Raw genomic sequence first — 23,171 nt, 5'->3', positions numbered from 1 at the left:
ATATTATTTAGAAAAAAAGTCATATTTTACTCACTGAAAATTATTTTTATTTATAGACAAAATCCATGATCCTTTCTTTTCTCAAGATGATTTCATTTACTCTGTGGTAGAGATTACACGTGCGTTTCAGGCCCATCAAGAACTTCTTTTCTATCGCCATCAAAGCTAATGCTGACAGTCAAGTCTGTCCTGTTGTATTTCTGGCATAAGTTTTGATTCTGTTTCGGGCTGAAAATGTCCGTTGACAGAAGCAGTGGACATGGTGGTCACTGTCAGATCCACTAATGTGTAAAGCCACCCCATGCTCTCACTCAAATTTTTCTGCTGAAGGAAGTCAAGGCAGTGGGAGATTTTCCGGAAAATCATCTCTGCCATACATTACATTCAGTTCTGTAATTAGCCAACCGAAAAGTGAACCGTGGCTCTGCGTTAAGATGCAGAAGGCTACATGTGGGAACGTTTTCTGGTATTCCCAAAACCTCTGTGGGTCGAGGAGGGAGAGAAACAGCGTTGGTGGTAGTGTGTGCGAGAATCTTGCGCTTGACCTGCAGATTATTAACCCTGGCAATAAATAATGGTTGAAGTGTGATTGGTTAAATGCTTCAATATGAAAACACACTTCTGGAAGCAGTGCAATCAGGGGGAAAGCAATGAAAGGAATCTAACAGACAATTTGGCGATATAAGTATTGATGGACAAAATATAATACAGGATTCAGCTATTAGACCAGCAGAGAAGGCCCTGACGGCCCACCACTCTTGTAACGGCTATCTTTTATTGAAAACTCAAAAGCAAAAATCAACTTCATTGTGTTTTCCTTTTATTTCCAATTTACATCAATAAGTGTAACAAAATCAAAACAAAATGGATCATAATAAAATTAATTTAAAAAATGTACACACCCTCACGCACACAGAGACGTCCCACCCTGGTTGTTATTGAGCGACTTGGTTCGGCTTTGGTGTGTGGACTTCAGCAGAGGTCTTGAAGTGGACTTACCCGAGGGCACCCCTTCTCCTAGGTGGAGTTTGAGTGTGTGGTGTGAGGCTAGTGGGAATTTGGAAGGGGTTCTTTTGGAATAGATAATTCCAGAACTCGTAGCACCTTTAGAAAAGAGGGCTGCCTAAAGCGAAGGGACCCATTCGGATTTGCCTGATAAAACATGTGTCGGTTGTCATCCCTACATTTGCACTTTCTTTTTCATCGTGAGGTAGCATCAAACCATTTGGCCGACTACATATGACAAGATTTCTTTGGAATTTTATTAAGCAAATTTGAGAGCCGAGTAAGAGTCCCTTCTTTAATAGGGAAGTATAGGATTTTGAACACACCCCAAATGTAACCTCACTTTCCAAAGGTGTTGGTGTGCATATAAACACATGTAAACACATAAATTGGAAATACACAACACCATCTGGCTTATAAACACAGACCTTCACAACAATAGAACCAACGCTTTATAATACACAGTAATGGTTTGCTCCTGCTCACGATGGACAGGCGTGGAGTACCTGGATTTTGAGAATATTTTATTGGTCTACACTGATTCAAAATGCCATATTAGTGTGACAGGAGGGAACAGGAAGGGAGGTGGAGTAGGACTGGGACAGAGGTCGAGCGGCTGTTCTGTAGTGGAAAGGGGCTTGTACTTACAAAGTGAACCCCTCCAGTCCTACCTCATCTCTTCCCGTTCAGGTGAGACAATAAATAAGTGATATCAAGTCATGTTTCAGTGTTCCACAACTTCTGCTCAGTCCCTCTTCCTCCGGACTCTTTTCTGTCAATAGTGGGCCATGGGAAACATGACTGGATCTCAGGAAGCGGGTAGACAGAGATGCTTATTGCCGATGCACTTCAGTGCTAGCATCCAACTTGGAGAGCACTTCATAGTGAGATCAATTTTCTTTTATCATTTCCAGTCTTCTTTATGGTGGAATTGCGGAGTGTTTCATGGTTGAGTTTTTTTTTTTAAATCCTGCTTTTTCTGGGGAGAGGGTTACTTTACAAGAAGCAGACTGGGCCTACATCCACGCCAAACTCCTGATCCGCTCCTCCGATATCCATAGGAGCAATGTCCACAATGGGCAGACGGGAGGTCTTCTGTGTTTTGTACTCAAAGACAGTTTTGCCCCATCGGTCTGTGTGTTTCTGTTGGTGGAAAATAAATGAAACATGTCAGTTTCAATCTCACTCATGTCCAAATAATAATGTTTTCTGGAAACTGCACTAACCTTACAACCATCCTCCAACACGCTGTATGTGAAACGACTGTTGCCCTCTGCACGAATCTCCACATCATTGGAGCCCTGCAGCAGCAAAGCCTTTTTCAGGTTGCCTGCGGCCTGATCCATGTAAGCAATGCTGTTCTTGCAGTGGTACGTGAGGTTCTGGGATGCCTCATTGGAAAGAAGCCTTAAGAAGGTCAGCTGAACACTGGCGGCATTGGCAGCAGGGCCATCTTGAGAGTAGCTGAACTTTTAACCAAACAAATCAGAGAAGGAGATGATTAGCCACAATCACAAAAATACTTGGGATGTTAAGTAGTGCTGCAATGATTAATTTAATAAATTGAGTAATTTGGTCCACTTTAATAGTATTCATATTTTATTTTGTATTTGCACTTTATGCTTTTTGGAAAGTGCAATCTGGGCGACATTGTACTGTGCAGATGAAAATAAATGTTTTCTCCTAAAATTATTTAGCAACTCATTAAATGTTTAATGTTTGTTATATGATTACACGATTAGTAAAATGAATTAATTGATTGATTACATAAGTAATCAGTACATGCATACACAATCATGATTAGGTAGTTTAATTGCACTTACGTGGAATCCTCCATTCATGGTCTCTCCAAACCAGATGTGCTTGCGATCCTTGTTCTTGTTGGTCCACCAGGATTTCTTTGGTACCTTGGCAATACTGGGGTAGACGCAGGTCTCACCGGTCTCCATGTTGCAGAAGACTTTGATGGCATCAGCCGTGCTTCCAATGTTGGGGTCAACCCAGTAGTCACCTTAAAAGAAGGAGAAAGGTGGATGCACCAGTACATTAATGCTGTTACTCATCCTTTTCATCCTTGGTTATTACATGGAGAAATACTTACCACTCTTCCACTCAGGATGGCAGAGTTTGAGGTCTCTGCATGAGCGAGCAGGGTTCTTCTGGGAGCCATCAGGGCTGCGCAGGTTCTCAATCTGGTTGTTTAATGATTTAAGTGTGGAATCAACCTCTACATCATGCTGTCTCAGCGAGCTGGAGGCCTCATCAGCCCTCATGTATCTCAGTGGATCAGGTGATTTCTCAGTCTGACCCAAACCAGCAAACGCAGACATGTCAATGCCGGGTCCTGGAGGGCCAGGAGGACCAGGTGGGCCAGCATTTCCCGGAGGACCCTAAAGAATGCCCAAAACAGCAAATGCTTTAGAAGGAGAAAATAAAATTGAAACTTAAAGTGAAAGTGAATTAATTTCTGTAAGGCATACATACAGCTGGGCCACTTTCTCCGGAGCGTCCACGAGGTCCAGGTGGTCCAATGGGGCCAAGTTGTCCATTAGATCCATCCTTGCCAGCGGGTCCGCTTGGTCCAGGTGGTCCCTAAAGGAACAGCCATGATACGAATTATTTCTTTTGTGTATAAATGTTCTTTGGTTCACTACATGAAAAAGTCTGAAATAATCTTTTTTTCGTCTAACACTCCATTACCTTGTGAATTATTATGCATGAGGGCAATTTAGGGGGTGACCTTTTCCCTCCCTTTTATCGTAATCCCTCATTCAATATCCCTCCCATACATACAACTGCCCATTCTGATCTGAGCATGAGCAAAAGTGGTTCCCACTGTCTTTCAACCTCTTTTCACTCACATAGCGTAATTACAAAATGCATACGCCACCATCTTATCACACTGGTAGGCAATTAAATCCTTCGCACTTTGCTTTGCCAATTTTAGCCAAATAATTGGAGGATTTCACAGAGGCCAAGCTGTGAACCTCATATCATCAAATATTGCTGTTACAAGCTCAAGCTACATGATGGAAAACTTTTCTTTTTCGTCTTTGGTACATGCCTTAGCTCCATTTGGTCCTGGAGGTCCAGCAGAACCAGAATCTCCAGAGGTACCCTGGTGAAAAACACAACAGCAAATTAACCGACAAATAGGAGAGAAATTAAAGATCTTAACGAATAAGTTCCTTACAGGAGGTCCGGGTAGACCCTGAAGACCTGTGAATCCACGATGACCCTTTTGTCCTCTCTCACCAGCTTCACCACCCTCTCCCTTATCTCCACGTGGTCCTTGGGGACCCTAAAGCAGTAATGTCTCAAAATTCAAAACTTTTCTTGACACTGCTAAAAATACAGTTAAGGTCAGAAGTCGACTTAAAAAAAAATCAGTTTGAGACTCACAGCCATTCCTCGTGCACCTGCGAGTCCAGGAGGTCCTGCCGGTCCTTGGGCACCCTGAAGAGAGGTGTTTTCTCATGTTCACGTCTAACATAGTCACTTTCACCATTGCTTACATCCATTTGGCTCACCTACATTGGCCTTATGAGATCTCAGTTTTGTGTGGTACTCACAGACTCTCCTCTGTCTCCCTGCTTGCCAAGAGGTCCAACGGGTCCGGGAGCACCAGGTGCACCGGGAGCTCCAGGTGCACCAGCAGGGCCAGTGTTGCCTCGCTCTCCCTAAAGAAAGATCAAGTTGATGGGATTGTTGCTGCCACAAGTTTGTCTAATTTTCTTTTAAAATATTTCTCTCATATTTAAAGGAGTTGGACTATTTTCTCCTACCTTGATTCCAACAGCGCCATCTCTACCTGGTGGTCCATCTGATCCAGGAGTACCCTAATTTGCAGACAGATATATTTCATTAACTGAATTACTGTGCTCATCCCTTTATTAATATAGTCCCAATTTATCTTGTTAATGTCTGTCCGTGGATATATGATAGTTTCACCTCTCTTCCGGTCTCTCCAGCTGGTCCAGTAAGACCAGGGGGTCCAACAGGTCCAGGAGGTCCACGGTCACCACTAGAGCCAGGAGATCCTTGTTTACCAGGCTCACCCTTCACAAAAAGTAACTCAATTAAGGGTCCCACAATGAATGTCAAATAATGTTAAATTCAACTATAGCAGAGTAGTTCAGAAGCAATCAAATGCTTACAGAAGGTCCAGGAAGACCAGGGAAGCCTCTCTCTCCACGCTGTCCAGGCAAACCAACAATACCACGCGATCCAGCCAAACCTTGAGGTCCTGATGGGCCATCGGCACCCTACACACACAGATAATACAAGTTTCCAGGACGAATCTCCTGAAATTTGTAAATATAATTAGTCGAAAAAGGGTCACCCACGGGAGGCCCATCTTCTCCAGGTTCTCCCTTTTCTCCTTGCGCACCAGCAGCTCCTCGAAGACCAGCATCTCCCTGTCTTCCTGGAGGGCCTGCGTCACCACGAGCACCCTTCGGTCCATCTTTGCCAGCGGGACCAGCGGGTCCAACAGCTCCAGGGTTACCCTGTGATGGAGAAAATATTAGTAATTTAGAGTCAAAAACTGATTTTTTTTCATTATTTTGGAATATATACACTTACATTAGGGCCAGGAGACCCAACTCTGCCAGCTGCACCAGGGAAACCAGTGGCACCCTGCCAAAGACACACTGATTACATCACCAAACTTTCATACTATCATCATTTCCATCTTGTTTGACCAATGACTGACAATTATATATCAGATGGAGGATTTAGTACAGGAACAAGTTAGACATAAAGAGCCACATTTTTAAATTGTGAGGGTCAAAGAGACACGCCGTACGTCAGAAACAGCATGAAAAGATCCGATCTGCCAAATTATTTTTTTAAATATAATATTATTTTGTTTTGAATAGGCCATGATGAATTAGAGTGTGTTTTAAGAGAGAATAAAAATAAGAGAAACATGAAATGAGGCAAAGAGCCACGTTATATACAAAATACGATAAGATTTAAGGAGCCGCATGAAATTTGGCCGGGAGCCGCATGTGGCTTCAGAGCCACGTGTTCACCACCTGTGATTTAGATGTCAATGATTTGTTTACCACGTCTATTTGTGTGTCAAATATTCAAAATCCTTTTTAAATTTTATTTTAATTTGTTATCAGGTTACTTACAGGGGCTCCTTGAGCACCTCGTCCACCTTTTGGCCCTGGAACACCTGTTGGACCCTGACAAAGAGAAAGATGCATGATAAATACTTGAATCCCAAAGATCTAAAGATAAATTCAATACAATTGTCTTTTCTTCAAGCTGAATACTTACCACAGGTCCAGGGGCTCCTGATGGTCCCTGAGGTCCAGAAGCGCCAGCCTCTCCTTTCTGTCCGCTCTCCCCAAGCTCTCCTTTTGCTCCTGGCTGACCATCTGCACCCTTGATCCATCACAGAAGGTGCAAAGTTAGAATATGCATTGGCAGATTCTAGGACTTTGCAATACACATAAAACGTCAAATGTAGTTACGGGAGGTCCAGCAAATCCAGCTGGCCCAGGAGGACCTCCTTCACCACGGTCACCCTGCAGGAGATAAGAAGAGTTTCAATCAGAGTATGGTTTGTTACAATAAGTCAATGTAAAATCACTAATTAATATGAATATTTAATGAAAACGTTGATTGATGATTAATTTGTAGGATGCTTTTTAAAGCAAAAGTCCCCCCAAATAAAATTCAAATGGTTTGCCCTATCTTTAGGAACGCAGAGCCCATGGTCTTCAACCGATTATCTTTCAATTTTGCTTTTAACATTAATTACTTTTGGGGTAAAAAAAAACTTTTTTTTTTTTAAAAAAAAACACTCGCTTAAAATCTTGAGTTTAAAAATATATTGTCCTGCATTTTCTAAAAATATTTTTCAACTAATTTATATATGAAAAAAAGGGAATCAAGGCACAATTAAGTTGAATAAAGTTTTGCCAACAAAATATGGTTTGACTAAAATTTGACAAGAATATATTTATTTCCAATGGCCCCATTAATTTCCAATGGGGAAAAAATGAACTGAAAAATCTCCCCCAAATCTATAGGATGTGACCAATGAACAGAAATGCTGAAAAATCAAGATGGAATTATTGAAATGTAAGTCTCCCTGGGATGTCCAAAATGTACAGAACGTGGCTCAAAATCAACAGGAAGGCCCCTGTGAGTACTTATATAAAGACCTAAATATGACCCAAGATAAAATATTGCCTGGCATTATAAACTCTGGACATCCATTTTATTTAAACTGGCTTTAAATGATCATCTTGTTGATTCGCCGTTTGTAGTCAAAATAGATTGGACTTCTAGCGCTGCCAGTGGCAGTCAATGAGTGACAAGCAAGTGACCTAAAAATGCAACCAAAACTAATAGGGAGGGACTGGAAATTTAATTTTCTAGCATACAATATGCTTTCTTTCCCCTGTGAGCCTGATGGGTTTTGTCTGGTCTTTGCTTATCACCTTAATCATCACAATAACAGTTTTACAAATTTACTAGAATTACAATCATTAAACTGGAAACAAAACATGAAGTTTGAACAAAAATCAAATGAAATATTGGGTTAAGTTTGTTGCACACTGCAAACAACTTAGAATACAACCTTTTTTCAAGGATCATGTTTATTGTTAATAAATACAGGAAATATTAAAAGTACCAGTTGGCATATGTCCTGTAAAGTATCTAGAAATTCCATTTTTAGTCTTTGGATCCACAAATTTAAGTCTGTCTTAAAATGAGTACGGTATACTTACAGGAGCACCACGAACGCCAGCAGCACCAGAAGGCCCCGCAGGCCCTGTCTCACCCTAAATTAAACAAAATATTGTTAGCGTACAAATTGGTTGGTACCAAGATTAATATAAAGTGGACTGTAATTGATTTTGTGTTTTCCAATGGGTACTCTTATCTTACCTTGGCACCGTTAGGTCCAGCGGGACCAGGAGGACCAATGGGACCAGTCAAACCCTAGGGAGAATTAAAACACGGGTATTGGTATGGATCAATGATTGAAAAGAATAAGTGCAATTTTATTGTGGACTTACTCTAGAACCGTCCTTTCCAGGAGCTCCCTCGGGCCCTTTTGCTCCGTTATCACCCTGTTGGAAATAAAACCCAGCAATGTTAATCCTAATCATGATGAAGGATCAAGAATTAGAAAAATAATTATTCACGCACTCTGTCTCCTTTGGCTCCTGAGATGCCCCCTGCTCCTCTCTCTCCGGGCATACCTTGCAGGCCAGGTGGTCCCTGAGGCCCAGCAGCTCCAGCAGGTCCAATGGCACCCTAAAGGAGAATCATATCACGTCAGTCTAGTTGTGCAATGGAAGAAACACTATACCGTAGCCGGTGAAGCATTCAAGGTCCTTGTATCCTTACTCACCTTAGGCCCATCACTTCCAGGTGTTCCGGGAAGACCACGCGGTCCCTGAAGTCCCTGAGGACCAGCTCCACCCCTCTCGCCAGGGAAACCACGTTCACCCTAGTGGACGACAAGTATACTGAATTGACATAAGCAACATACCATTTTATTCACGTTGGATTAAACTGTAAAGGTACAGTTTTTAGAAATGCATAAACATCAAACATTTCAAACAAGGAACGTGAAAACTCACTCTGGGTCCAACAGCACCGGGAGCACCACCCTCTCCAGGAACACCCTGCAGAGAAACAGGAAACAGGTTTCTCTTTTTTGTTTTTAATCCGTAAACCATGGCTGGCCTTCCCATTGCCATATCTTTTAATGTTATTTTTTTGCAAAAAAAAAACCCTGAAATTTCAGCCCTTGAATCTAGAACAACATCAATGCACAGGGAGAATAATCCTCAAACAATCAATGTTCAAATTTAGGGGAATTCAAAACTCTAGCTGTTCAACACCAGCACCCTGTGGCATCATTTAATTTTATCCAAATATGCAGTATCCTCAAACAAAAAAAAACATGTACCTGGTCTCCAGGCTTTCCAGACTCCCCGGGTGAGCCAGTTGGTCCTGGCAGACCCTGTTTGACAAAAAAAGATTATATCTTCAGTTTTTCTGCATCTTAGAAGTGGGAAAGCATATATTGTATTATCTGGACTAGAGGTCGCACAGCCAAAGAATACACAATAAAGCGAAAAATGTCACATTTTTGGGAGGGCATTTTTTTAATTTCATGAGAAACCAAGCACAAAATAAATTAAAGTAACAATAATAATGGAGAACGACTGCCAAAATATGCATGGCATTTTTACATGTAACTGTAACTATAGCCTTAAAAAACAACAACAGTTTGGCGGTTAGTTAGTAAAAAAAAACATAAATACCACTTAAGTATCCAGATCATCAAACCAATTTTAGTATGACTCAGAGACAACCCAAGGAAATAGAAAATGCAGTTTCTAAATGACGATTTTAAAGCAGAGAAAAAATAGGAACTTGTCTGGCCCTCTGTGAAAAAGTAATTGTCCCCTGAACGTACTAATGGGTTGTGCCACCGTTTCCATCAATAGCTGAAAAAAAACGTTTATGATAATTTGTGATGAGTCTTTCACAATGCTTTGGAGGAATTTTGGTCCACTCTTCTGTGCAGAATTGTTTCAATTATGCAATATTAGAGGGTTTTCTAGCATGATCAGCCCGTTTCAGAACCTTAACCTTCCTTAACTTTTTAATTTTTATTATTTTTATTTTTTTAGTTATTCAGAGGTGGACCTGCTGGTGTGCTTTGGATCATTGTTATTCTGTATGCTCCAATAGTGCTGCAGTTTGAGCACATGAACTGAGAGCTGGACTTTATCCTTCAAAATTTGCTGGTAGACAGCAGAATTCATTCTTCCATCACATTCAGCAAGTCGTTCTGGTCCTGACTTAGCAAAGCAGCCCCAGACCATCACACTGCCACCACTATGCTTCACTGATGATGTAGTCTTCTTTTGATGGAATGCTGTGCCGTTTTTTCGCCAAATGTAACAGGGCGCACACCTTCCAATAAGTTCAACTATTGACTCATCAGTCCAAAGAATGTTATTCCGAAAGTGTGAAGGATCATCAAGATGTTTTTTTGCAAACGTAAGACAAGCCTTTATATTCTTTTTGGACAGTAATGGTCTTCACCTTGGAACTGCCCTATGGATACCAGCTTTGGCCAGTGCTTTTTTAATGGTAGACCCTACCAGGTAGTCATGAACAATGACTTTAACTTAGGCCAGCAAGGGAAGTAGTTCTTTTGATCTTTTTCTCAGTTCTTTTGTGACCTCCTGAATGTGCTGGGGAAGGTTTTCCACTGTTCCCAGTTCTCTCCATTTGTGGATAATGGCTCTGACAGTGGTTTGCTGTAGCTTCAAAACCATAGAAATGGCTTTGTAACCTTTTCCAGAATGATAGGTGTCCATCGCTTTTTTTGCATTTCTTGAATTTCTTTGGATCGTGGCATGATGCTCTGATCTTGTAGCCTACATCACTTTGTCTGACACTTTCTATTTAGGCATTTTCTTGATTCAACAATGGTAATCAGGTGCGGGTGTTTTCTGTGAAATTGAACTCACTTTTCCTTCAATTTTGTTTAGTCACAGTTATTTTGTGATTTAAAAAAAAGTGGGGCAAGTACTTTTTCACGGAGAGCCCGGCAAGTTTGTAATTTCTTCTGCCTAGGTAAATAAAGTCATCATTTAGAAATTGCATTTTCTCTTTCCTTGGGTTGTCTTTTATCATACAAAAATTTATTTGATTGTCTCAAACGTGTGTGTGATAAATATGCAAAAAACTGAGAAATCAGGAAGGAGCTAAATACTTTTTCACGGCACTATATAGTCCTGGAAATATGGTAATCATTGAATAATTCTTTAAAAACTAAAGAAAATAACTTTAATAAAATATGTTTTATTTGTTATTATTAAAACAGATTGGAAAGGAGTGTCAAATTGCAGTCCAGATGAAAATATGTAGCGGTCCTATTTGCAAAACACGCAAATTACAAAAGCCATAATTAATGAAAAATAAAGATTTCTAAATACATATTTTTAAATACTAATAAAAACCTGAATCAACTGACCTGAACTACAAACAACTGAAACAAATGTATTAATAGAATGGAAATGCTATTGATCTATTTCTTGTTCATTCATCTTCCATACCGCCCATCCTCGAAAGGACGGCAGGGAATGGTAGAGCCTAACTCAGCTGATGTCGGATGAAAGGCAGACTACGGCCTAGACTGGTTGTCAGTCACCCACAGGGCACACAGAAACAAACGACCATCCGCTCTCACAATCATACCACCACCAGCGGGAATCGAGCCCGCACCTAAGCCAGGCGAGTGAACCTCTACACCATGAGGCGGCTGCCATTTTTTGTTTACTCTCATAAATAGTTAAATAGTTACGGGACTGGGAGTCATTGGATGCATTGGATGTCTTTTGCCAACAAAATCTATATCCTATACCCATTATCATTTTTTACTTACTATCACAACACACTATATGACCTCGGCTGTGAATGAGTGAAAAAATTAAGCTAATCATAACCTTTTTATAGATTTCTGTTAAAGTTAAGACTGTCCTTCACAGGGTTAACTAGTTCTTATCTTGTCCACCCAAACTTAGTTTCTAGGATAATAATTTTTGAGGTATTGTATCAAAAAGTGTATTTTTCTACTGGCTCAACCTTGCAAAATATGTAAAATAACAGCCAGAGTTAAATTTTGAACGTTCAAGAAAGAACACTGCTGTATGATGAAGGAACTAACCTGGAAGCCAGAAGGTCCAGGCTGACCTTGCTCTCCTCTCTCTCCAGCAGGTCCCTAAGATAGAAAAACAACAATTAATGTAAATGCAGAAGGCGGTGAAATATAAAAGAGTTACAATCTAGTATAGACTAAGGGAATACAGCACTTACAGCAGGGCCTGGTGGTCCAGCAGATCCAGTCTCTCCATCCTTTCCAGAGAGTCCCTGGACAGATAGGAACATTCCAATTACATGTCAATAAAGCCACAAAAAAAGGCATGTCGGGTTAAAGCAAGAACACTTACTCTCAGACCAGTGCGACCCAAAAGACCTTTCTCTCCAGGCTTTCCAGGCTCGCCCTGTTGAACACAATCTTGTTAGTTTTAACAACACGTAATTGTTTCGTAATCTAGTGAAGGTGTTTCTGTTGGTCTTCATCATGATGAACTTACATTCGCTCCTTTTGGTCCTGGGAATCCCATCACTCCTGGCTGTCCCCGGGCTCCCTGAGGACCAGGTGGGCCGGGGCGACCGTCCTCACCAGCAGCACCCTAAAATGATTAAGGACAAATTAACACTCAAATACACTGTCAAAAAGAATAAATAGTTAATCACCATGTATCAGGGTTTATTTGCTAACATATTTTGAATATTTAATAACTATGATAGGTGTCTATGCCAGTCCACTATTCTTTTTTTATAATGCTCATTGTTCTTTTTCTGAACCGCGTTATGCTCAATAGTCCTAACCAGTCGGCCCCTCTGGCCACCTATTAGTTTTAATATTCTTCTTCTTATTATATATTTTATTATAACAAATGAATACAGGAATGGTTATAACAATTGCTTTTTTAAAACCTAAATAGTCACTTGCCCTATAAAAGGTTCACTTTTGAATAGCTTTCAACTGCAGTGAACCTGACTGTAAAAGGCTTCAAATCACCCCAACACTATGAGAAGCAGACGAGCATCTGTCCAATAATATATAATGTATATTTAGCGGACAGAACGGATTACATTATGCCACTTGAAATTCAAAAGCCTTACAGATGAGGGACCACTACCCAATTTATATATTAATTGATTTGGAGAGATCACAGAAATGGCAGATACATGCTATTATCCCTTTTTTTGGAAACTGCTTAACTTTTGTTGATTTTGTTTTGAATATATATATATATATATATATTGAATATGTCTCAATGTTAACCACATGTGTCCATTTCCACATCTGTCATTGCATATATATATATATATATATATATATATATATATATATATATATATATATATATATATATATATATATATATATATATATATATATATATATATATATATATATATATATATATATATATATATATATATATATATATATATATATATATATATATATATATATATATATATATATATATATATATATATATATATATATATATATATATATATATATATATATATATATATATATATATATATATATATATATATATATATATATATATATATATATATATATATATATATATATATATATATATATATATATATATATATATATATATATATATATATATATATATATATATATATATATATATATATATATATATATATATATATATATATATATATATATATATATATATATATATATATATATATATATATATATATATATATATATATATATATATATATATATATATATATATATATATATATATATATATATATATATATATATATATATATATATATATATATATATATATATATATATATATATATATATATATATATATATATATATATATATATATATATATATATATATATATATATATATATATATATATATATATATATATATATATATATATATATATATATATATATATATATATATATATATATATATATATATATATATATATATATATATATATATATATATATATATATATATATATATATATATATATATATATATATATATATATATATATATATATATATATATATATATATATATATATATATATATATATATATATATATATATATATATATATATATATATATATATATATATATATATATATATATATATATATATATATATATATATATATATATATATATATATATATATATATATATATATATTATATATATATATATATATATATATATATATATATATATATATATATATATATATATATATATATATATATATATATATATATATATATATATATATATATATATATATATATATATATATATATATATATATATATATATATATATATATATATATATATATATATATATATATATATATATATATATATATATATATATATATATATATATATATATATATATATATATATATATATATATATATATATATATATATATATATATATATATATATATATATATATATATATATATATATATATATATATATATATATATATATATATATATATATATATATATATATATATATATATATATATATATATATATATATATATATATATATATATATATATATATATATATATATATATATATATATATATATATATATATATATATATATATATATATATATATATATATATATATATATATATATATATATATATATATATATATATATATATATATATATATATATATATATATATGAATATATATATGAATATATATTATCTAGTTATTCCTTAAGGAAACAAAGAGTACTTACAGAAGGTCCAACTTTACCCTGTGGACCAGTATCTCCAGGACGGCCAGTAAGACCCTGTCCAAAGCAGAGCATTTCATATGATTATCCTGCCTGGCTGCTTTGCAATAATTATGTGACACAATGCTCACTCTAGCTCCAGGGAGTCCAGATTCTCCTGTACGTCCGGGATCACCCATCGCACCTTTTGGCCCAGCAGCACCAGGAACACCACGGTCACCTGGAGCACCCTGAAGAACATCAAAATTGAGTGACAGCCGCATTTTTTTTCAAGACTGAACTATACAAAAAATGACCCAAAAAATCAATGCCTTTAATCAATGAAGGCACCCACCTTTGCGCCAGCAAGACCATCTTGTCCAGGGAAACCACGGTTGCCAGGAGCTCCCTGTGAAGTTTAGAAAAGGCATGATTAGAATTACAATAACTCAACTATATCTGTTGTTTTTAATATCTCTATTTTTATACTATTCCTTCATACATTTTGAACACTACTTATCCTTGCCAGGGCTGTGGGCTGCTGGAGCCCATCCCAGCTGATTTCAAACAAAATACACTACTCCACACTAGACTAGACTGACCACCAGTCGGTCATAGGGCACACATAAAGACAGACAAAGACTTCGCCCGCACAATTTCATTGGTCCCACACTGCCCACACTGACGTCAGTCAAAGGAACCACTGCACCATCGGAGGCTGATAATTGTTATATTACTCTATTGTTTTTTGTTTTTTTTTGGAGCTAGGTGCCCCTTACTCTCTCTCCGGGAGGTCCTAGCGGTCCAGCAGCTCCGGGTTCTCCTCTTGCACCTCTCTTTCCTTCCTCCCCAGCAGGGCCGGGTGCACCTAGAGGACCAGCTGGACCCTAAAAACACAAGATTGTTTGACTGTAGTATGTGATGTAAATGACTTTTCATCATTTGGTAAAATATTGGACAACTTACAAGCTCTCCTTTGGGTCCAGCTTCACCTTTGAATCCAGGAAGACCAGGGTCACCCTATGCCATATATATATTTATATGACAGTTTAGTATGTTTGTCACCATCTTTCATTTATTTTCAAATGTCTCACAAGTGACTTACAGACTGCCCTTTGGGTCCCAGGGGGCCCGTCGCTCCTTGTGGTCCAGGGGGCCCACGGGGGCCAGGGAAACCAGGGGCACCAGCAATTCCTGGGCCACCCTTAAAAGTAAGAAAAGACACCTCAGAATGATAATTCTGGACAAACTTCCATGCTTATGCTTATATTATATGATGAAAGTTGACTTACAGCAGATCCTTTGGCTCCAGGAATACCATCAGTTCCAGGATTACCCTGTTTTATGGGCCAAAATATCACAATAAGATTTTGAGAAAAGTTAGAGATAATTACCACTGCAGGTGAAAATGACAGACCGATGCTCCAGCCGGTCCAGGAGATCCAGGGGTACCAGCCTCTCCACGGGGACCCTGTTGGCCTTCAGCTCCACGAGCTCCAGTAGGACCAGCTTCACCCTGCCATTACAAATTACAACATTTGCACCTCCACCAAGTTCCACCATGCTCTTTAACAGATGAAATGACTGAATGTTAAATCCAAACGTTTTATATATATATATATATATATATATATATATATATATATATATATATATATATATATATATATATATATATATATATATATATATATATATATATATATATATATATATATATATATATATATACACACTTATTTACTTATTTATTACCTATTTATTTATGTCTAAAATGTTTTTTCTTCGTGTCCTTATTTTCACCCTCTTGCTACTGTGACAGTGAAATCTCCCAAAGACGGGATGAATAAAGTTATCTAATTTAATCTAAGATGCGTTCTTTCAAACAAAGTTGTCGGAGGTGGTGGGCACATACTTTGGCTCCTGGGGATCCCGGGAAACCAGGAGCTCCAGCAGGACCAACTGGCCCCTAGAAGCAGAGAGAAAAATCTACAGGTTAGTTCCATATTGTGTTAGGTGTACTTTAAATCGGGAACTGAATAAAATACAACATAATCAGATTGAAATGTTACTTACAGGTGGACCAGCAGGACCAGGCAAGCCATCATTTCCACGGGCTCCCTGTGGCGTTGGGAAAGAAAATTCAGGGAAAACAAAGGACGTGGCGCTCCGGTAAGGCAAAGCCGAGATCAAAACTCACAGCAGCTCCAGCAGCACCTGTCCTCCCCCTCTCGCCAGGTAGACCACGTGGGCCCTATGATGACAAAGTGTCGCATGAAGCCTGAGTCCCAAAACATTTACCAAAAAGCAATGAAAGTGGCCGAAGAGACTCACCATGGGTCCAGGGGCACCATTTTCCCCTGAGGCACCAGCCTCACCCTGTCAAAAAGAGAAAATAGGACATTTGAATGAAAAGAAAGAAAATGCAAAAAAATGATTTTATTTTCCTATTTCTGCTCTCACCTTAGCACCAGCAGCACCATTCTCTCCCTTAGCACCATCTAGACCAGGATGACCCTACAGAGCACAGTGACTAATTAGGCCTGACTGAGGGGTTTCATGTTGTGTTTTCAATTCAAGTTATTTATTGTATTTCTAATTTGAAAAGTGATGGACACTCACTCTGTGTCCCTTAATTCCGGGAAGTCCGGGAGTTCCAGGGAATCCACGAGCTCCCTGAAATCAACACGCATAGAAAGTGAAGCATTAAAAGGTTGATCACTTTCCTCTTTCTCCACATAACTTCAAGAAATTGAGATCATTGTCCAACCTGAGGTCCAGCAGGTCCACGTTCACCAGCTTTGCCAGGTTTGCCACCCTCACCCTAGAATTAAACAACAATAACAAAGAATCTTACCATTCAATGCAAAATTCACTTTGCTTAATTATTTGCAACTATGTTTAATTTCCTGTATGTGACTGATCAGTAAAAGCATGTCCTTGAAAATACTTCCCTTGTCCTAAAATCTTTTGAAACATCATATTAGTATCCTTACATCACTTCCTGGTTTTCCAGAAGGTCCAGGTGGTCCACGGGGTCCCAATGCTCCCTAGTATGAATCAAATGATCAGAAAAAAATAATCTACTGAGGTAATTAAAACCTGAAATACTTGACATAAAAACATAATGTTGGTTTTGGAGCGACTTTGAGTTGTATTCTTCCTCACATCCACCCATCCATCCATTTATGATAATACTCACAGCTGGACCAGATTCTCCTGCCTCTCCAGGGGCACCCTGGAAACCTTGAGGTCCCTAAGAGAATAATAAATCACTTTATTTCAGATTGAAACTTTTCTAAAAAAAAAAAAAAAACGAATCTGCTGTTTTTAGAGCACTTACAGGCGCTCCGCTTGGTCCGGGGGGACCACGGGGGCCCATTGGACCCTGCAAGAGAAACATGAATTGTAGTATTAAACCATCACTACCAATGGAGCCCATAACTCATTGGCTGCCATTGAGGGCACTAAACATCCAATCACATGGATTGCACAATTAGCACCATCAATGGCACTCTAAGATGGACATAAAGAAAGAATTGGATGAATTAAATGTCAGTAAAATAATGTAGTTCACAATTATACTTGATTACAAAAATGGACACAGAGAACTTAATCTGTGTGGTTTAAACTTTGACCACAAGACAGCAGCATTGTAAATATTTCACTCAGAATGCCACTTGAAGTTGCAACTGATAACTTCCTGTATACTTTTCTCAATTTATACCATTGGTCCTTGCATCACTCCCATTTGAGCGCCTCCAGCCTTCTCATCAAAACCTGTAGCCATTTGTGCAGCAAAGTTCTATAAAGAACAAAACACATTAGAAAATATATTAGTTATTTTCATGGGCATACGGTTATACATTCATTCATTCATTCATTTTCTGAACCGCTTTATCCTCACTAGGTCACGGGGGTGCTGGAGCCTATCCCAGCTAACTAGGGGCACCAGGCAGGGGACACAATGAATTGGTGGCCAGCCGATCGCAGCACACAAGGAGACAGAAAACCATACCTGCTCACACTCATACATAGGGGCAATTTAGAGTATTCAACCGGCCTACTAAGCCTGGCATATAGAAGGAAAACAAAGCAGCAGGAGAAAACCCATGTGAACCCCGGGGAGAACATGCAAAATCCCCGTAAGTCTGGACCTGGGATCGAACCCTTGATTTAAGAAGTGTAAGACCACCATGATAACCACTCAACCACAGAAAAAAAAACATTTGAATAAAAAAATGGACATTACAGAAACAGGTTTTGGGATTTAGGCATGAGAAAGGGGGTCTAAATAACCAGGATTAATGACTCACCCCTCCAAGTCCTGGTGGTCCAGGTGGGCCAGGTGGCCCAGGGTTTCCAGGAGTGCCAGGCTCACCATCCCTTCCACGAGGTCCACCATTTCCCTTTAGGGGGAGGCCAATATATTGATTTTAAATCACAGGAACAATTAATATGATTTAAAACTGCATTTAGAAGAAGCCAAAGCTTTATATGACAATTAAACCCAAACCATCTGCAATTCATTAATTCATCGACTATGACGATCCGTAGAATGTAATAATACTAATGTGGATGTTTTTTCTTTCTTTCTTTTCTTCCGTACCTTGTCACCCTTTGCTCCAGCTGGTCCGCGTCCTCCTTGGTCACCTGGGGGGCCCTTCAAAAGCCAAAATGTTCAAGTCAACAGTGAACAGAGTTCCAAATATGGCCAACACCTATTTGTCGCTTTAAGCTGCTTGTACGAAGCCTGAAACATTGTGATATTTACCATGGGGCCTGCTGGTCCTCTTGGTCCTACAACCTGAATTTGGATAAAAAAAGAACTTTGTCAGCAAAGGGATGCAGTGGTTTGTCTTCTATTCAGCTATTAGCAACAAGTGGATTGAAATTTAAGTTGACAGCCCAAGTTTAGCTGAAAACATCACCTCTGCTTGAACTGGCTTTGTTCACCTGGAACGTGTGTATATTGGTAAGAGGGGCTGTGTATGTGTGTGCGCACCCCAGCTATGAAATTAAGGGTCTTTGAAGATTTAATGGGCTTCATTGTGTCCCAGGAATGTAGGATTTTGCTAATTTATAGAAGGTCTGACAAGGCATCCATGTAGATAACCCATAATGAATATAAGCCTCCTTATGTAGGATCATTTAACAACCTTAGAAAAAATAAGAAGTGAAGGCACACCACTTATCGTATCACAGAGTTGCAGGGTACCTTATTAGACCAAGTTTAACCAAAAGTAGGTGTTCATGCTTTATTAGGCAGTCAATAAATGCTTTTCTACTTACATCTGCAATATCTCCTGGTTCACCTTTTTGACCCTTTTTAATAAAAGAGAACATTTGTAAATGAAAAGTCTGAATTGGAGATAATAAGAATCAGTTCTTGAGGTGACAGAATTTTTAAAAATATCTCACCATTGCGCCGATCGTCTCTGATGTCATCGATGGACAGGTAATGGGGAAGAAGGGATAACACATTTAAAAGTTTTTTTATTAAAAAAAAAAAAAAAAAATATATATATATATATATATATATATATATATATATATATATATATATATATATATATATATATATATATATATATATATATATATATATATATATATATATATATATATATATATATATATATATATATATATATATATATATATATATATATATATATATATATATATATATATATATATATATATATATATATATATATATATATATATATATATATATATATATATATATATATATATATATATATATATATATATATATATATATATATATATATATATATATATATATATATATATATATATATATATATATATATATATATATATATATATATATATATATAGCAATATCGAGGACAAAAAAAATGTGTAATGATGCTATAATGACAAAACCACAGGCCAAAACCCCATCTTGGTTAGTATGATTAGGAGAGAGTTAAAGCAGAAGCAAGCATATGATAATTATGCTTATGATGAGTCTCATTTTGGTGAAGTTATCAAAGCTAACTCAACTAGAAGAATTAGTCAAATTTATGATGCCATTTTTAAATAGAAGGAATAACTTATATATGATCAAATTGATGACATCACCATGCATTACAGGTCTTCCATCTTGGTCAGGTTTCTCTTGTAATTTTGTTTCAGTTTACTTTACCTCAAGATTTGAGAGGGAGCCACAACCATTTGTTCTATTAAAACAACGGCATTTTGAAATCACTCTCCAGTTATCATCCATTGTGGAAATATAATTAGTTACGGACATTTATTACCCAAGATGATCATGCAGTGTTCCCGATTCGTATCATTAGCAAAAGTGAGACAAGCTGAAAGAGTAATTTATTCATGGCTAGGTGAATAAATAAATTACAACCAATGGGGGCACTGGCATCAGCAGGGCATATGGGACAGCATTCTCCAAATGGGATGATGGGGTTGGCACAGTCCATTTCTTCGCAGATTATTTCATCACACTGAACCGATCCGTTGTCACACACACAGATTCGACACGGATCTGGCTTCCACACATCCTTATCAATATACAGCTGGCCTTCCTGGATGCAGCCACTTGCCTCATCTGCAGTGATCCGCAGGTGTGTGGCATGTGTGAGAGGGGTAGGGGGAAGCAACATGACATTTTTGTAGAAAGTTAGGTAAAGTTTAGATCCTTTGAAATTGTGTGAAAAAGAAAGTGTGAGTGAGCAAGAAGGTGAGTGGGCAGCGTCAAGGTATGATGAAAGCTATGTGGTTTTGAATTCAAGGGCGTTAGAGAAGCACTGCATGGTGTAAAATATATATTTTTGACAAAAGCTTTGCAATATAGACATATCACAAAAGTACACAACAAAACAACTGTATGATTCGAATGAATGGAGATTGGTCACTTTACTAGTGCTGATGAATATAATTCCCAAGCTGTCAAACACTCAAACAACTATGAGTTGCCATATACAGTAAAAGGTCCCATACTTTACTGACTGTACTTAATGTGTGAGTCTGCTCGGATGAATGAAGCTCTCTTTCAGGAACACTGTGCACAATTGACAAGGTGCTGCCTTAGGTAAACAGGGGGTCTCCATCTGGACCACATAGTGGCGTCAAGCAACAGTGCAAACATGACGGCCGGTTAAGAAAGACAAATTTGTTTGTCCGTTCCTCTGGACACTGCCGCTATTTGCTTTTTGGGACTATTTGAAGTGTTGATGTTGTGCACATATGTTGCTAGCCACTTCACAGCAAACAGTCTGAATAAAAATTCTTAATGCTCAAAAATAAAGTATTCATATAATAAAGCCCCATTGTGTAGCTATTGCTAATAAGTGCCACTGACTTCCTGCTCCCCTTTGAGCCTGCTAGACTGAGGTCAGGCACTACCTGACTCTGACACTACATATCAAGCGCACAATGATTTTGCCAAATGTGGATGATGACTCTACAATTACAGTCATTGTCATTTAATCTTCCAATGAGTTAAATCCAAAAGAAGGGAGGAAATCGATAAGTAGACATACTTGGAAAATTGTGGAAACAATTTAGAATTAAAGTGGCTTTTTGTTCAAGTAAGGTCCCGTCAATTTTTTTGTTCGGTCATCATGATAAAATCTTACAAGTTACTTTCATAATCCTCAAGTGGTTAGCTACACTGCACAAGAATGTATGTTTCTCTCTAACCAGAGAATCAAAGGATTACAAAATGATTGGTTGTCACCAGGACAGGGCACGTCAAATGAACCAGGACACAATATCATCGCATGTGACGAATGTGAATCGAGTGTACACATTATGTAAATATTATCGTAATTTTTACCTCTTCCGTGCTATTTGGTCCGTGATGGACACTTGAGTTGATTAGCATTTGACAGGTAGAACATACAACGAACTGTGACTATACAATGTAAGATGGGCAAATGTTCACCTGGTCAGCTACTCCTCACACAGTCTCCAGATGAAACACTGGATTACTCAGTATAAGCATATTTCTAAATCCAAAGGCATGCATATTAAATTATAGTGTAGTAAACCTTTTTCCACAAGAAAAATTGGTCCATTTGTACCATTTTCATCTGGAATATAAAATAGAAATGAAAAAATCAAATTGACAACTTACGGTCATCCTCCCTCTGACACCTGACCACAGACAGTAAAACAACTTGGGATGCTACAAGTAGCAGAACAGTCCTTGAATCCACAAAGCTGAACATGTCTAAATATTAGACATGCAATAGCTCTGGTGAGATGTGATGGGACGAAGGAAGACTTCAGTCAGTTCAGTGTTAAATGTGTTTTCCCAGAGACCGAAGGCACCATGCAGTCAAACCCTCCAAAGACTAAGTGGAATCCAACGCGGGGCCCCAGCTGGCACTCTGCACCCACCGCGTCAGGGCAAGCACCGCGGTTTTATGTCCAGTGTCTTGGATGGATCTTCGTATATTCCAAAATACCAGTCCTTCCCCCAGACCCCATGTCGAGCTGAAATCTGAATCTTATATCCCTCCCCTCAATTCAGTACCATCTACTCTCCCAGGGATTTTCTTTTTCTTTTTTTAAGTCAAGCCCCCCTTCTCTTGATCTGTTTGGCCTGGGCATGAATGCACCTTAATTTTCTATAGGAAGGTAGACAACAGGCCTTGAATGACTTAAAAATATAGTAACTCAAATCAGCCAACCAAGACGTTTATAATATATATATATATAT

At 37.5% G+C, this 23,171-nt stretch overlaps 1 protein-coding gene across 2 annotated transcripts; it reads right to left on the bottom strand.

The window, feature by feature from the left end:
* Positions 1–803: 803 nt before the first annotated feature.
* Positions 804–23,171, bottom strand: LOC144210896 (uncharacterized). Of its 2 annotated transcripts, XM_077737958.1 has the most exons (54): positions 22,584–23,171; positions 20,850–21,053; positions 19,877–19,893; positions 19,748–19,780; positions 19,230–19,262; positions 19,065–19,118; positions 18,772–18,864; positions 18,183–18,260; positions 17,799–17,843; positions 17,658–17,711; positions 17,452–17,505; positions 17,226–17,279; positions 17,078–17,131; positions 16,919–16,972; positions 16,790–16,834; positions 16,656–16,709; positions 16,532–16,576; positions 16,371–16,424; positions 15,873–15,971; positions 15,748–15,792; positions 15,561–15,659; positions 15,422–15,475; positions 15,235–15,342; positions 14,811–14,864; positions 14,608–14,706; positions 14,480–14,533; positions 12,159–12,257; positions 12,012–12,065; positions 11,878–11,931; positions 11,729–11,782; positions 8,951–9,004; positions 8,619–8,663; positions 8,387–8,485; positions 8,182–8,289; positions 8,049–8,102; positions 7,918–7,971; positions 7,758–7,811; positions 6,492–6,545; positions 6,295–6,402; positions 6,147–6,200; positions 5,590–5,643; positions 5,352–5,513; positions 5,163–5,270; positions 4,957–5,064; positions 4,791–4,844; positions 4,578–4,685; positions 4,408–4,461; positions 4,199–4,306; positions 4,070–4,123; positions 3,490–3,597; positions 3,107–3,395; positions 2,829–3,016; positions 2,232–2,474; positions 804–2,148 (listed from the first exon to the last, which is right to left on the bottom strand). In XM_077737958.1, exons 1-54 carry the CDS (start codon positions 22,675–22,677, stop codon positions 2,002–2,004), a joined length of 4,461 nt encoding a protein of 1,486 aa, XP_077594084.1. In that variant the 5' UTR covers positions 22,678–23,171; the 3' UTR covers positions 804–2,001. The 2 variants fall into 2 exon arrangements, with proteins under 2 accessions (XP_077594084.1, XP_077594013.1); XM_077737887.1 differs by lacking the exon at positions 20,850–21,053 and having other exon boundaries at positions 22,584–23,170.

This window comes from Stigmatopora nigra, chromosome 1, assembly GCF_051989575.1.
Source record: "Stigmatopora nigra isolate UIUO_SnigA chromosome 1, RoL_Snig_1.1, whole genome shotgun sequence".
Classification (NCBI taxonomy): Eukaryota; Metazoa; Chordata; class Actinopteri; order Syngnathiformes; family Syngnathidae; genus Stigmatopora; species Stigmatopora nigra.
Note: the sequence above shows the minus strand (reverse complement) of the source record. Positions and strands in the feature narration are given on the sequence as shown.